The sequence below is a fragment of the Belonocnema kinseyi genome, chromosome 4 (genome assembly GCF_010883055.1).
Source record: "Belonocnema kinseyi isolate 2016_QV_RU_SX_M_011 chromosome 4, B_treatae_v1, whole genome shotgun sequence".
Taxonomy (NCBI): domain Eukaryota; kingdom Metazoa; phylum Arthropoda; class Insecta; order Hymenoptera; family Cynipidae; genus Belonocnema; species Belonocnema kinseyi.
The window spans coordinates 13,621,906-13,634,865 of NC_046660.1; the positions used below are offsets into that span (position 1 = coordinate 13,621,906).

The window sequence follows — 12,960 nt, forward strand, 5'->3', positions numbered from 1 at the left end:
TTCTTGAATGTCTTTACAACAGGATTATTCTGGGTGCAGCACATAGAGTTGCTAATGGAAAAGACACTCTTCTTAAAATGGTCAGGAATCACGAAAAAGTGGGCAAAGGAGCGTTTCTGTATAAAGCAGCCGAGGAGGCTGCTGAAACACTCGGACTTGACTTCAGTATTAGGGGTGAGCAAAATGCATCAAATCTAATCTATCTCGAGTACTCACTCCTGAAAGCCCGGATTAAGAAAGAACAAGAGAAAAACTTTCGTGAACAGCTCCTCGATAAGAGGATGCGCGGTATCTTCCACAGAAATCTGAAGGATCAGTCAATGTCTTGTGATCTAACGTTTGCTTTCCTTAAATCGCCCCGATTGAAGTATGGTACGGAGGGTTTCATTTTTGCATGCCAAGACGGTGTCATTTCCACCTTAACATACCGTCGCCACATTTTGAGCCAAGACATTCCCGATGATAGCTGCAGGACGTACCATGCACACCTCGAGCATTTAGCCTGACATGGTTCTTCTTGACTTCGAGGAGCGAACTATTTTCGTTATCGAATTTTCGGCAAAAGCTGACAAAAACATCATAACCAAGGAGAATGAAAAGAAAGAGAGGTATCGAGACCTTATAAGGGTGTTGCAACGATTGTACCCGGAATATTCTGTTAAACTGATCGTCCTTATCATCGGCGCTCTTGGAGGTGCCAAGCTTTCACTTGCTAATGGCCTAAAAAGCATCTCTGCATGTCAACAATATGCTAGAACACTTGCGGGAAAAATGCAGAAGGCGGTTGTCCTTGGGTCGGTCCGTGTTCTTAGGGTGCACGAGGCTTTTGCTGGATCGTCGTATTGATTCTTTTACATATTGTAACCACCTATCTCACGGTCGTGAGACGTTGTTGTGGCTGAAATTTTACCGCGATTTCGCTGGGAGCGGGTGCAATTTTCCATATTAGCACCCGCTCCCGGCGAAATCGTGCGGTTGTCCTTATGACAAATTTTTAATTATATATATTAATATATTTCTTTATATATTTATATATTTGCGTGATTATAATAATAAAGTCTAAATAAATATACACCGACGTCTTAGCATGCAGAGACGTGCATTAGGCCCTATAAAAACCGAAAGTACCAGCATGGGCCAGTTATTAGTTCTTCTTTATTTCTACTATTTTCTCGGACTCAAGCCGTCTAGTTCAGTGTCTCAAAACAGTATTCGTCGTGTTTTGGTGTGTGTACCCTTGTGACAGTGTTTTGCACTGGGAAACCCGAGTCTGGAATTTCTCTCTTTGGATTACTTCTACACCCAAAATTAGCAACAACCAAGAATCAACCCACTTTTGGAATATCCACTCTAATTTACACCCCCTCACTCTCTGTCTCTACGCAGAGGTCATATTAGCAGTTCTAGCAACCTGGGTCTTTAGTAATCGTCAATTATAATAAATCACTGGTAAGCAATGTTTATAGTCAGTTATAAAATTCCTTTCGTTTGAACTCCTTGGCCTACAATAAATTTGATCCTTTTATTTTAAGTTACTGGCCAAGGACTAAACTCATCTTCCTACATCTTAGTGCTTCGAATACATTCTATTTTACAATTATTTACAATAAATTACTTTTACATATTATTGGGTACTCTTTCCTCTTCCTTGTGCAAGATCTTCAATCTCAACTAAAACGAGGAATATAATCAAAGTGGGAGTATTTTACGGTCTTCGTGGCGTAACATGCAACTATTTTATTGTGCATCGGCCGGGAAACTAAAATGAAAGAGAGCCAACATATGATTGATTTAAAATAAATTCTTCTTATAAACATTTTTTTAAGCACAAAGAACTTGATCGGAGACAGGTAATTTATATCAAACGTTTACTATTGCTTTTTAATATGAGCGAATTTATAACAAATGCCGAATAAAAATCCTATAGATTTAGGGAGTTGACGACAAAATATAATAAGATTGATCTGGAAATATTACCTTGGATAACACAGATTTGAGATTAATTAGTGGTTCTTTAGAACAAAATAAAACTTTAACTTTAGATGACGTCATAGATTACCAGACTAATATTAAGTCATTGTTAAGTTCAACTCTCTCCTAACAAAATAATAGGGAAATACAAAAAGAGCCCTCAATTCAGAATTTTAATCGCGAATCGATCATATGTGAACACGATAGTGACGACGTAGCAAGTGACGAAGACTCGACGAAACCAATAAATATGACATTACCAACCAATCAGCAAGTTTCCCTTTGCGACGTGCTTGAAATAGTCCCTATTTTTGACGGAAGTAACATCCCTTTAGCCCATTTTATAGAAGGATGTGCAGAAACAAAAGCCATAATTCCTACACAGGCTCATAAGAATTTTGCTAGATTACTTAGAAGTGAGTAACTGGAGAAGCGCGAAAATTAATTTGGAAATACTTTTTGAACCTGAGATGAATCAATTGAAAAAACTGAAAAAGGTTTTTGCTCCAGCAAAAAGTTTATACCAGCTGCAACACCTAACCCCTGAACAGAAGTTCACAGCGACTCACAGAAGTAGATTCAAAAGACTTACCACCTAGCCAAGATCTGAGTCTAGGCTAAGGGGTAGGTTAGGCCTGTTTTTCGTATATGATGATCGTCACTGTAATCCCAAAGAACCCCAGCCTTAGTCAGTTTATTAACGATGGGATGCATAACGGTCACTAAAATGTACGTAGAGTGGTCGAGGCTTGTACTCTGAAGAAGCCCAATGGTTAATGGCAGCGAGATCATCGCATCCATCATCAAGTTCCTAGAGGTTCGTGCCAACCTCGCGAACAATAATTTGTGAAACAAAATTGACAAGCAGGACACTGAAAACATGTCAATAATAAAACAGACGTCAATGGTTGTTCACAATCGTAGAAGTCGGCGCGGAACTTAAGGCACACAAGAAAGCAAACTCGTGATTCAAGGACTCTACTCGTAATCACAAAGGCAGTACCGGTGAGAACTAGGACTGTACCGAGCATGGTATCGGACTGGTATTGAAAACATCCCTAATTTTAAAATGGAGTACTAGACGCAGCAAGAGTTTACAGAATGAATACGGGGCAGGTTAAAAGCAGTACTTATTCTTTCCGATACTTGATTTTCCTCATTAACGGAAATATTCACCACACTGTAACTGAAAAGTAGACAGAGAAGTAAGCAATTTCTAAATTATCTGAAATTCACAATAATTTAAAACTTGTTCTACAGATATATAATAACAATATTTGTTGTAAAAACTGGACATAATTTTTTTAAACAAATTTTCAAACAAATGTGTGGTTTCAATATATATTTTTTTAATTTAGTCTCAAAAAGTTTTTTCCACACTTTTGTCCACCAATTTTTGGTTAAAACGTTGTTCTGAAACAATTTTGTTTCAACTTTAAAACAAAAGTGTAAAAGAAAAAGATTCTCCTAAGTTTTAAAGTAACATATTAATCGAATATATGCCTGCTTTCACTAATTGTCGTATATATGTTGTTGACCTAAATGGCTATAAAGTATGAAAAATTGTTTAAACCTCTAAGTTCTATGTGTGATCTACGTTGCGCATTCTAAAGTATTTGCGTTATAATTATATAGCATTACTTTAGGAGGAAAACCTTATAAACAATAATGATATCTTCTAATAATAAATTTACTCCAATGTCAGTTATTATAATCACACTTTATCTGAATAGTTGAAAATAAGCATAACACTGCTACTGTCTGCTCACAGCAGAATGGTATTGTTGAAAAGAGTCAATCCATTCATAAGTGTTTGGCGCCAGCTGGGGTCGAGTTGCGGCTCGGTGTCGTTCCAGTTTTCCTTCCTTCTTCCTGCTATCAATTTGTGTTTGTGTGTGTTGTTTCAGTGTTTCCTGCCTTCTTCTTGCTATTAATTTGTGTGTGTCGTTACAGTTTTTTTCCCGATAGAGTATAAGCGCGGAATTAATTTTTAATTAATTTATTATTTTACTTGTCTATTATTTTTTAGGAAATTTGAAACTCCTATTGAGAGTGCGTCGTTTAAAGGAGTCGGCATGTTACTGCGTAACAATCTAAATTAATATTTTGCATATTTTATATTTGAATATTTGAAGCTCTATAATTTTAATTTCTTATTTTTTTGTATTTTGAAAACCTTCAAGATGTTTGTACAGTGCTTATTTACATTCCTTCAGTCGGTTTAATATTAGAAAAAGAACGTACTTTTCTCGTTAATTAACGAAAATCTTACAATTTTTAATTAGATGAATCTTAAAAATAATAAAATTTAAAAATTATAACAGGTAATCTCTCCCGACGCATCCAGAAGAGATGGCCTCAGTAGTACGAGAGAGTTGTTCAGTAATCAATTTTCCTTTTTTTCCTCTTTTCACCCGAAGTTCGCAAAAGATACGCCCTAGGCGCGCTGAAACTTGCGAGCGCAATTAATACATTTATTTTTATTGCAAAATTATTCCGTAACTGTTATCGGATTTTTTTCTTAGGCAACATATACTGTATTACTCTTCAAATATGTATTTTGAAACGGTTCAAATAAAGGACAAATAAAAATTTTTGTTAGTTCTATTACTGATGAATCCAGCAGACGTGAAAAATTATGATATCAGGAATGTTTACCGCTTCACTCAATTGTAAATAATCTATAAAAGCAGGCGCGTCTGACAAAATTCTTCCTTTCCAGCTTCAGTCTTGGGTTATATATCGTTATCTCTACCCGTATCTAGAAACAATGAACATCGTCACTCTATTTTTTGCCTGCGTGGCTTTGACCAACTTTGCAAGTATGCGTACCTTACATAATAGTAAAAACTTTTATTGAACCCAATCTTTAATTTTCCTTTCAAATGTACAATGTAACCTTCATAACTTAAACTTTGCAATTAATATTTGCAGTTAGTGCTACGTTACCAAATCAAAATCTGGTAACATATGGAAACGAACGAAAATATGATTAATATAATTTTTTATGATATTAATTAATATTATTCTTCAATTTAACTTTTGAATGAACGACATGAGATTTACAATTAATGGTTGCATTTTTTATATTTCTTAGTAAATATTGTATTGTTTTGCCAGGTTACCAGCTTAGAGCTTGTCACGTATGGAAATTAAAAAATAGAAAATAACGCAATTTCATAACTCTTAATCGTAGAATTGTCTTCTGAGATATAAAACATACAATTTGAAAATTTAAATATATTTGTTAAATTAATATTTTCATTTAGTGCCACGTTAAAAGATTCAAATATTTTAACATATGGAAGGAAAAAATGATGATTAATACAATATTTATTCTTATTGATGAATATCAGTCTTAAATTTGAATTCTAAGTCTATCGTAAACAATTCAAAATTGCAATTTGCATTTTGAATTTTTTTTGATAAGTATTACCATTTCGTTCCACGTTGCTAGATTTATATAACGAAACATATGCAAATTTAAAAAAAAATTATATAAAATGATATATCGTCGGCTATTTAATATTCCGTTGACTGACTTTTTAAAAATTATTTTTAACGTGGATGATTTTTTCGAAATACGAAAAAGTTTACATGCAAAAATTCAACTTTGGGGCCCCCCGGTCCCAATAACCTTCAATTTTGAGACCCACTAACCCTTTTTGTTGTGCCCGGAAGATGCCCCTAAAAAATGTAAAATATAGTTTTTTATCAAATTCGTACTAAAGACGGTATATTTTAGAATTTAGTTCACATGAATCATTTTTAATCGATAATTGACGAGTTTCTAAGAGTTTTTAAGACAATTTAAAATTGTTTGAACAATTTTTCTCCCCCTGAAAATCTTAGACAGTTATTATCATTCGGGATCATTTAAAGAAAGTTAATGAATGTTCTTTAATTTAAACAATTTTTTGTACCTAAAATCGTTAAAAATATTATTTTCTGGAAATAATGACAAAATTAAAGGATGCTGAGAGCAATATGTTATAAAATGATATTTCGTAATTATTAATTTAATTTTTATTTGTTTGCAAAATTTTTCTCCTTGTAAAGCAAGGCAAGTTATTATATTTTTGGAACTCATGACGCAATTAACGGATGTTGAGAGCAATAATTTTTTCTAAGGGACATTTAGAAATTTTCTATACAATTTTTTTCCTTTAAATCGTTAAAAGTTAATTTTTCTGAAATCATTGGTACAATTAATGAATTTTAACGGTAATATTGATTTTTTTGCTTAAAATATTTTTCAATCATTTTAACAACTAGTAATCAACACTTGGGCCCGTTCATAGGGAAGGTGAGAAAAGTTTAGATTTTTTGAATATCTGACACCAAGTCGCTTAATATTCAATATTTACTTAACAAAGAACGTATAACCGATATTATTTAAACAATAATAAATTGTTGAAAAAATTTCTTTTTAAAATATATTGCTCTCAACATTATTTAATCGTGTCATTATTTGCAGAAAATAATAACTTTTTAAGATTTATAGTGGAAGAAAAATTCTTTTAGCAAATCATAATTGTTTAAACAGTTTTAAATTATTTAAAAAATACTTTGAAATTCTTCACTTACGAATTTCAGATAATTGATGTTGAAAATTTCAAAGAATACCATCTTCAGCATAAACTTGATAGAGAAACTAATATTTTGCATTTTTGAGACATTTCTTAAGCGCAGTAAAAGGGGATTGGAAGATTATTGGGTGAAAATTATTCTTTGAATATTCCTTAAGACGTCACTGCATTTCAATTCGCAAAAATTGTACACCTCCGGAGACAGATTAACGTTTGAAACAATATTGCCGCATTTCTTTTTCCGAAAAATGAAAGAAATTTGTTTGGAAGAGGGGGTGATCACTAAAAATCGAAAGTTGAATTTTTACTTGTATAAATTTTGACCAACCTGATATGAAAATTAATGTTTTTACTGTCATACACTAACATTTCCCGAATTTAAAAATCAGCAAAAGTTCATAGTAATAGCCCTCTAGGTGACCAGTATGTGAAAAACAAATGGAGACAGTACTTGAGTTTTATCACACATAAAAATTTAGACAATAATTCTGAAAATATTTTGGGTTTGAATTTCGCGCTAAATTTTTTTCGAATTTTGAATTTTTGATAATAATTTCTTAAATCAAATAGTTTTCTTCTTCTCTAGCTCTGAATAAGGACTCATTTAAGTCTCAGTTAATACCCAAAAGCCAAATTTTGAGGTCTGCATTCTTTCAACGAAATGCAGGGTACTTTCAGCTTTACGTAAAGCTAGCATTACCATAATAGTAATATTGTTTATATCAAATTTTTTCTTTCACAGGAATTTAGAGGGCTCATTTAAAGCTATTGCATAACATTGGGCGAAATTTGTCATAAACTGTGCACTAATATAAATAAATAATAAATAAATATGCACTAATCTTAAAAGTGAGTTCATCAGGATTGAAGACTGATTTTGGGCTCTCCAACGCCCCAAAAATCAATATTCCAAAACCATCCTTCAACAGAAAAAAGTCCGTCTAGCCGTCAGAAAACATTCAATTCTTTTTAAAAAAACTACCCGTAACACTATGAAACCACCCTATAAAGGAATGCGACATTAAACTGAGAATGAAGTACATCAGCAGTGTTTCATTTTTCCGGATAGCCCCTAAACATTGTATGTTGCGAAGGGGTAGTTTTTATGTTAAAAGCCTAAAAATAAACCTTTTCTTCTGAGGGACTCAATTTCATAATTAGATAATATTTATTTGTTAGGGTACTTTTCAATAATAGGTTGTTTTTCAAAAAATTACACCGTGGCTAATGCAAGAGCCTAAAATAAGCTTTAAATAAAATTGGCAGTACTATGCATTTTTTTGAAAAACGCAGAACTAAAATTTTGGCTTTGGGGTATCAAATGAGCTTTAGATGAGTCCTCAATTATAAAATATAGCATAGCGTGCTTGAGCACATTCCAAGAAAATCAAACCCTGTTGATATACTTCATTCTCAGTTTAACGTTGCATTCCCTTGAAGGGTAATTTTCGAGTGTCAGGAGTAGATTTTGGAACAGGGTTTAAATTGGTCTAATGGCTAAAAATATTAAATCCAATAAAATACTTTTTCTTGTACATTACTAGCACTTTCGGGTTAGGTGTAGTTTTCCGATTTTAAGACATGGTTTGGGAAAATTGTTTTTGGGGAATCTGGAGAGCCTGAAGTGATTCTTCAATTCTGATACTTCAGAATGATATGCAAGATTTGTGGACCTACATGAAAATATGAAGATTGGATTTTCAAAATTCGTACAACTAAGACCAAAGCACTGTATTTACTTATTACAAAGATGGGCCTGAACTGAAGCATTTTAGCATGTCCAAGCAACAGCACATGGAAAAGTTCCAGGTGACGGGATTGGTGGAAATTTTAAAAGACTTGCGGCAAAAGCTAGCTTGCAGCGCTCAGCACAGAATCCAATCCTTACTGCGATTAAGCTATTCTAATGGGCCAGGAAACATTTAAAGGAAACAGTAATCCTTTTCAGTTCGAAAGAAGATCACATAGCGATGACCGAAAAATTAGAAACTAAATTCACTCAAGCAATTACAATTCCCGGCACTCTAAGATGCCACGCATTTATTCCAAAATGAGAATGGACAATTGCAACTGAAAGAAATTCATTCGCAACAGAACATGATCTGTTTCCGAAGACAGTCAAAAAGCCTCAAGTTCAGAGAAGGAAACAATGCGCGGAAGAGGGGAACTAAACAAATTATGATAAATTTAGTGCAGCAACGCTGGAGAATCATGCATACAACCAAGTTGCCGGTAGAACCGGTAGAACGGGTATTTGAAAATACCCGTTTAAACAATTATACTTGTTTAGATGATTGAGCCTTCACCTCCCTCTAATTGAAAACTGGACAAAAGGTGAAAAGTTATTTTTCAAAACCACGACTTTTTAACTCTATTCTATAAGAAAATTGCTAAAAACAGATTTGTTCATTTATGGGGCTTTTTGGGACCCTACAGAACAGATTTATGAGCGTGATATTTGAAAAGTCATATTTCATTCACATTCTATGTCGAATTGTGAAGACAAATGTTGAGTTCCAACTAGGTTCAGTTGATATTGAGGATTCTGATTGATGTTGAAAAAAACGTATTTTTTTCTTATTGGAACTAACTTTTGAGCTCCATGGGGCCCACGGCACCTCTAAATATAATTTTTTTTTCAAAAACAACAAAAAACGATTTTATTTTTTGTTTAGATTTAAATAAATTTCCGAAAAGTATTCATAAAAATTCGAGTAAAAAAATTACCAATCCATTTTCAAATCAACAAATTCTTCAGCACAGCCGGGTTGATATTTTTAGAAAAAAGACAACGCATGAGCGATGAACTTTTTAAAAAATGGGTAGCATTGGAAACAGATGAAAGGAAAAGTATACATTCACTTATTGATAGTAAAAACTAAAGAGAGTTTATAGAACAATTAATTATATATTAAATATTGAATATTTATTAAAAAAGCGACGGTAAGGCAACAAGTTACTTTTTTCAATAAATGTATAGGTAACGCATTACTTATTTGAAAAACCAACGAGAGGGTGGCCGTTTCAATCAAAACAATTTAAATTAGAACTAATAAAAACTGAGCTGCTCATTTAAATGCCAATTCTTAAATTAAAAATTAAATTATTTTTATTATTAATAGTTCAAAGCTTAGTTTTTTGTTTAGTTTTGAATACTTCATTCATAATTAATTATTTTCAATAAACAGTCAGATATTTCTAGATATTAAGTAATCGTTATTCTTCATAATTAAATTCCTTTTAATTGAATTGTTTAAAAATGGAATATTTTAGACTGAAATATCAATAATAAATAAATACTAATAAGGCTTCAAAATTAAAAAAGATTAATTTTTAACCTTATAATCTGGGAATTCTAAAATTGTGAACTAATACCGAATTGTCTCGTAAAATTAAATATTGCTCGACTTTTAAATCTTAGAGTATAATTAAATTTAGAAAATCATGAATTAGTTTACATTCACAGTTGATCAACTAAAAATGGTTTTGATCAAAAATCTACGATTTTAAACGCTTCTAATTTTTTATTGTTCAAGTTTTAAAGCTGCCTTTTAAAATTCTCTAAATTAAAATTTACGCTAAAAAATTTTTAATTAAAAATGTTTCAATTGAAATATTTTTGTATTACGCATTTGAAACTGAATGATACCATAATTGAAAAAGATAAAAATTGAACCAATTAGATTGAAATCCGCTTTTCATTTAAATTACATTTGGTCAAAATAGCTAAAAACATACTTCTTTCCTTTATCTTAAATGAACCATTTACAATTAAATTTTCTTCTTTTAAAAATCAGATCTTAGGATTCAAAATATCTTATCTGGAAATTGGGATATGTTAAAATTCTAGACAATTTCGTTGTAGCAATACGTTTAAATATCATTTTGTTTTAAGGCATGCATCATAAGGCGATGTGTGTCGATTATATCGATCATATAATTTTCACAGTTTATTTTTATTTCACTTTGATTAAAACACTTCGCTGTATCAGTTGCTCATCAATAGTTTTTTTGCTTTTTATCATTCAGGTAAAATTGAAAGTGAAGTGAGAAGGCTACATAATTGACCTTCTATATACATCAATATTTCAGTGGCTGTATCAGTTACGTTATATGCTATCATAAATCGTGCCATCTTAGGACTTATCTTCTGACTAATAGTAACTTTTCCCGTTTATTAAAATGTCATAAATCTCCTTTTTACAGAAGTCGGTGCAATGAATGATAACGCTAGAGCCGGTAGTGCTCCATTTACAGCTGTTGTTGTTGAGGCCACTAGACGACGTGTTCGTGCTTCTGATTATCCGGCAATCCATCCAGGTAATGCTAATGCTTCATCCCGCTGCTATAGTGCTTATCCTCTGACTGAAAACTATTCTTTCATTGCACAAATTTCAGAAATTTCATAATCACTTTTTTACAGATATCGGTGCTTGGGCTAATCACAGTCATAGTCATCCTACAAGAATTTTAAGTCCTGTTCCTAATAATCCCAATCTGCCAGCACAACAAATACGGATACAAAAAGTGATAGATGGAAATGTTCCAAGATGGCATTTGCTTCAAGGAGAACTCGTTCATGATTACGAAATTATGTCTTGCCATGGTCCACATGGATACGCTATGGTTGAACTCACTGGTAGGGAACGCTTCTATGCATGCCTCAAACCCTATTTGTATCATAACGAGACTAAAAGCAGGGAACATACCAGTGGCCCTAGAGTTTACCTCGCTTATGTATTACTATATGGTAAGCCCAGATTGGAAGCCGATCTTGCGCCTCGCAATCAAAGGTCAGCGCTCGATCGGCGCGGTTTTCTATTTCACGGCCAAGCAGTTCGTGATCATTTAAATATAACGCAATCTCTAGGGCGCGTTCGTTATGTACTGCCGAATAATAGTGAAGTTGAAGGAGACTTATATGAATATCCTGGTGCACCTATATTTAGAACTTAACAATCTCCATGTTAAGTGCTATCGAAAAAGAAGGTTTTTTCTTGTTAGCCTCGTAAGAATTCATGCAATTTAAGAAGGAAAGATAAGCATTAATGAGGAAACCAGCATAACCAGGAAAGATAAGCATTCGTTTGTCCAAGAGCAATATTGCCAATCAAGATAAGCGTTAGCTTAACCATTCTGTGATAGCATAGATCCCTCTCTATATTGGCGTGGTTTTCTGGAAACGAAGGTCGTAGGCCACGTCCTCTGATAACATTCCGTCTTGCAAGTTGATTCCTAAAAGCGCATGCGTCGCTTAAGACCTCCGTTGTGAGAAACCCATTTAGAAATCGTAAGGGTTTTTGGCAAATATGGTATGGTCAAGTGAAAATTTTTTCGAAAGGTGATGCTGCTTTCAAAATATAGATTCGAGCTGTGTGCTCCACAGCCGGTTTTCAATCGAACAAAAATATTAACGGAGAAAACCTAAGATTGGCAGTTGTTGAATTTTGATCTACGCGTATTTAAAAAGATACCCATTCTGTCTAAAGTTTGTGTTATAATGTTAAATTATTTTTCTTATTTTACGTTGTTAAATTTGTACTTGAAAAAAATGGAATCATAGGCAGCACCACGTTCTCGTCTTTGGTTCTGGGGTAAGAGCTAAGAGCGGTACAAACTTTATTCGAATATGTACATGCACCCACAATTAAAAATATAAATCTGATGATTCTTAGATGATAAAAAAACATTTTTTTTTTAATCTTGTTTTTAAGATATATGGAGAAAGAGAGCAGCAAGGATTTTAATTTTAACGGGATAATATTGTCTGAGCGATACTAAATCAAATCGCATAGACAATTTGCGTTGACATTTTTTTAAAACTATTTTCGCTTTAAAACCGGCTGTGGAGAACCATGACCCGCTTTATGAATCAGCATTAAAAATGCCTGCTGCGCTAAAATTTTATGAGTTAAAGCAAATATCTAAAAAATTTCGAGCTAATTTTGCTCTTATAAGTTTCATACTTCAATAGTAATAGCTCAATAATGTGAAACTTCAGTCATTTATATTGCTCAATAATTATTTATTCAAGGGTGTAAGCTGGAATCTACATTAGAGATAAAATAACACATAACAATAAATATTTTACAATATAAATTATCAATGGATAAAATAAATCATTATTTATATTATTGATACGGAAATACATATGCTAATAATTTACATTTTTGGTTATTCCTTCATACAGGCTGACTTTAATTATATTTTAATAATAGAGAAATACGCATTTCCACATATAAATAGAAAATGCGAGTTACTGTAAACAGTTTTATTCTACGGTTCTAAATTATTCTGGGTATATACAGGGTGGGCCATTTTAATCTATTTACCAAAAAATCTCAGAATAGTGATATTGTACAAAAAAATTGTTCAGACAAAAGTTGTTCAGGATGAAGGG

General features: G+C 32.7%; 1 protein-coding gene across 1 annotated transcript; it reads left to right on the top strand.

The window, feature by feature from the left end:
- Positions 1 to 8,633: 8,633 nt before the first annotated feature.
- Positions 8,634 to 12,675, top strand: LOC117171669. The gene is made up of 3 exons (XM_033359180.1): positions 8,634 to 8,894; positions 10,767 to 10,880; positions 10,984 to 12,675. The coding sequence occupies exons 2-3, from the start codon at positions 10,778 to 10,780 to the stop codon at positions 11,514 to 11,516; spliced, it is 636 nt and encodes a 211-aa protein (XP_033215071.1). The 5' UTR covers positions 8,634 to 8,894; positions 10,767 to 10,777; the 3' UTR covers positions 11,517 to 12,675.
- The last annotated feature ends 285 nt before the right edge of the window (positions 12,676 to 12,960 follow it).

Excerpts from the sequence above, each read along its gene's own strand:
- LOC117171669 (XM_033359180.1), top strand. The coding sequence starts at position 10,778 with ATGAATGATAACGCTAGAGCCGGTAGTGCTCCATTTACAGCTGTTGTT. Across the intron at positions 10,881-10,983 it reads TTATCCGGCAATCCATCCAG|ATATCGGTGCTTGGGCTAAT; the intron begins GTAATGCTAATG and ends ACTTTTTTACAG.